We start from the raw sequence: 2,973 nt of genomic DNA on the forward strand, positions 1-2,973 counted from the left end.
GCTAACCCAGTGATTTTAGGTTAGATGCTCGCCATGAACTCTGTTCCAATTCCTCAGAATGGGGTTAGGCTTTGGGTGGCTATTCAGAGGCCCTGGGTGGCCCATCGATGCTGCCAAATACGCAGGGCAGCATCCACGATGATGGGGCCCTTAAAGATCACATGGGGGTCGAATCTTGCAGCCCTCTAGTTTAACAGATGGGAGGACTGGGGTGTGGGTCACGCTCCCAAGCTGAGGCACATTCCAGACTCAGAGCCAGGTCTTTGGTTCTCAGAATCAGGGAAAACCAGAAGCGGAGAGATTTATCCCATTAAAAAAAAAAAGCTACTTCTTTTGCAAATTCGCCTTCCTCACCTTGGGAAGGCAGGCCCTACTGGAGCCTTTATTGTAGTAGAGGCTAAACTGTGTACAAAGGCCAGAGTTTCCCGCAGTACAGGGAAGAGTGGAGCTATGTGGTTCCCCACAATGCAGGTCCTAGACTCTAGTGTGGACACTATATTGCGCCCTTGTTAGCGCCAAGGACCCTCCCCAGTAGAGTGTCAGAAAGGAGTGTCCTTTGGTGCTTCGCCTCATTGAGGGCCCTTTGTCCCAATCCTGGGCCGCAGGTGCCTCTCCCCACGTCCTCCCATTTACAAAGCGAACCGGGTGTAAACGCAGTGCACCCGTGCACCCGCAGGTTGCGCCTCTCCTGCCCACCGGGTCCCTTCCACGTGGCTCTCAGTTCGGTCCTCTCTCCAGTCCTGTCCTCAGGTCTCGGGGAAACTTAGTTCGTGTGGCCAGCTGAGGTATCTATGAATTTTCCACCTTATGCTCGGCTCACATGGCGGACACGAACCGATCCACCGCGCCGGGATAGGCGGCCGCATGGCGAGCATGGTAGGCGCCTCCGCTACCGCCTCCGAGCTGCCCACCAGGATTGTAGCAGGGCCCCAGTGCTCCAAACTGGCCGGGCGATGTGCGCCCATAGAAGTCCACTGCGGTCTCGACGCCGCCACTGCTGCCACCCGCGGGGGGCGAGGCAGGCCCCCCCAACCGGCCAGCTGCCGCGAAGAGCGCGCTGCCGGCCCCTTGCGGGTACGCGCCGTCGGGGCCCGCGTAGGCGGCCGCATAGGCAGAGGCGTTGGCGGGTCGGGCCCCCGCGCAGCCGGCGGGCTGGTAGCCGGTGGTAGAGGCGGGGGCGCCGGCCGAGGCAAAGGCGCAGGAACCCGCGGGCCCCGACGGCGCGGGGCCCAGCTCCGGGCTGAGCGGTCGCTCAGGCACCAGGCCGAAGACGCGGCACGGGCCTGGCGACGCAGCGGGGTAGTAGACCGGGGGCGGCGCGGCGAGCGACGGCGGGGCGTAGCCTGCATAGACGGCGCCGGGGTAAGGCGGGCGCGCAGCGGGCATCGCGCCCGGGAAGATGGCGGCGGCGGCGGCGGCTGCAGCGGCGGCGGCCGCCGCGTCGTGCATGTAGGCCGGGTAAGTGGAGAGGTCCGAGCGCTTGAAGCGCTTGCGGCGGCGCAGGAAGCTGCCGCTCTCGAACATGTCCTCGGCGTTGGGGTCGAGCGCCCAGTAGTTGCCCTTGCCCGGGCGGCCGGCCTCGCGCGGGATCTTGAGGAAGCAGTCGTTGAGCGTGAGGTTGTGGCGGATGCTGTTCTGCCACTTTTTGGGGTTGTCACGGTAGAAGGGGAAGCGCTCGGTGATGAACTTGTAGATGCCGCCCAGCGTGAGGCGGCGCTCGGGCGCGTGCGCGATGGCCATGGCGATGAGCGCAATGTAGCTGTAGGGCGGCTTCCCGCGCTGCAGGGGGCGCTTGCGCCGCCGCCCGCCCGCGCCGCGCCCCGCCGCCTCCGCCGGGACCCCGGCCCCCGCCTCGCCGCGCTCCTCCTTCACGGCCGCCAGCGCCTCCGGCTGCGGCGGCGGCGGCGGCCCGCTCTCGGCCGTCATGGCGCAGCCGTCCCGCGTCCCCGGGCGTCCCCGCCGCCGCGGCTGTCGAGGGGCCGGGGCGGGTCTGGGACCTGCGGGGCCCGAGACGCGGGATCTCGGGGACAGCGGGAGCTGGACCCCCGTGCGGAGAGCTCAGGGGTTCCTCGCGGGCGGGCACCGAGGGCACGGCTGCCCGGGCAGGGGCGTTCTGGAGCCTGGGTGCCCGCGGTTTACGCGCCGGCTCAGGGCCGACCGAGGCTCGGCAGTGTCCCGCCCACCGCCGGCTCCGCTCGTGCTCAGGAGCTCGAGGCCAGGCGCCCGCAGCGGCGTCGGGACCGGGACCAGGCCCCCGTCGCGGCCTGAAAGGTCCTCGGCGCGCAGGTGCCAGGCGGCCCGGAGGCGGTCCTCGGGCTGGGGCGACTGCAGCGGCTCTGGGTGCCCGGCTGGTCCGAGGAAAACCGTCGAGGTCGTGTGCGCAGAGGAGGCTGCGGCCCGAAGGCCTGGGGAGCGCGCAGTTGGTGCAGGCGTCGGACGCTCTGCTGGGGGCCGCCTAGGCCGCGGCCCTGCGGCCCAGGCTGCGGAGGGCGCGCAGGCGAGGCGCGGGCGGCGAGGTCGGGGCGCGGGCCAGGTGGGGCGGCCGGCGACCGTTCCTCTCCGCAGCGTTGGCCTCCAGCCGCCGAGACCGCTGGCGAGGCGCTCCCCTGCGCACACCCGGCCGGCTCCTCCCTCCGCCCGCTTCTCCTCCTTAAAGGCGCCAGGAAGCTCGGGGCGGTGCCCGTTCCCCTCCCGCCCCCCGACTGCCCGCCCCCTGGGCCCGGGCGCGCCTCCCCAGGTAGGAGCAGCTGTGGCGGCGCAGCGGGAGCCCCACAATGTCAGAGCCAGGAGGGCACTTGGAGATCTCCCGGGCCGGCCTCCTCCGCGCGCCGACGGGGAGACTGAGGCCCCAAGAGGCCAGGGACTGTCTCGGGAGACCTCGGCGCCCGAACTCAGCGCTTCCGGACTTTTCCAGCCTCTGCCGAGGGCTGGGACCCGCAGGTGAAGGGAAGGGCTCGCTTCACTGTTTGTCGG

General features: G+C 69.6%; 1 protein-coding gene across 1 annotated transcript; it reads right to left on the bottom strand.

The window, feature by feature from the left end:
- Positions 1 to 328: 328 nt before the first annotated feature.
- FOXE1 (forkhead box E1) lies at positions 329 to 2,060 on the bottom strand. Its single transcript, XM_014859718.3, has one exon. It carries the CDS (start codon positions 1,924 to 1,926, stop codon positions 817 to 819), a length of 1,110 nt encoding a protein of 369 aa, XP_014715204.3. The 5' UTR covers positions 1,927 to 2,060; the 3' UTR covers positions 329 to 816.
- Positions 2,061 to 2,973: the final 913 nt, after the last annotated feature.

Source organism: Equus asinus, chromosome 10 (assembly GCF_041296235.1).
Source record: "Equus asinus isolate D_3611 breed Donkey chromosome 10, EquAss-T2T_v2, whole genome shotgun sequence".
Taxonomy (NCBI): Eukaryota; Metazoa; Chordata; class Mammalia; order Perissodactyla; family Equidae; genus Equus; species Equus asinus.

Bases quoted from the DNA above. Each gene is read 5' to 3' on its own strand.
- FOXE1 (XM_014859718.3), bottom strand. From the start codon at position 1,926: ATGACGGCCGAGAGCGGGCCGCCGCCGCCGCCGCAGCCGGAGGCGCTG.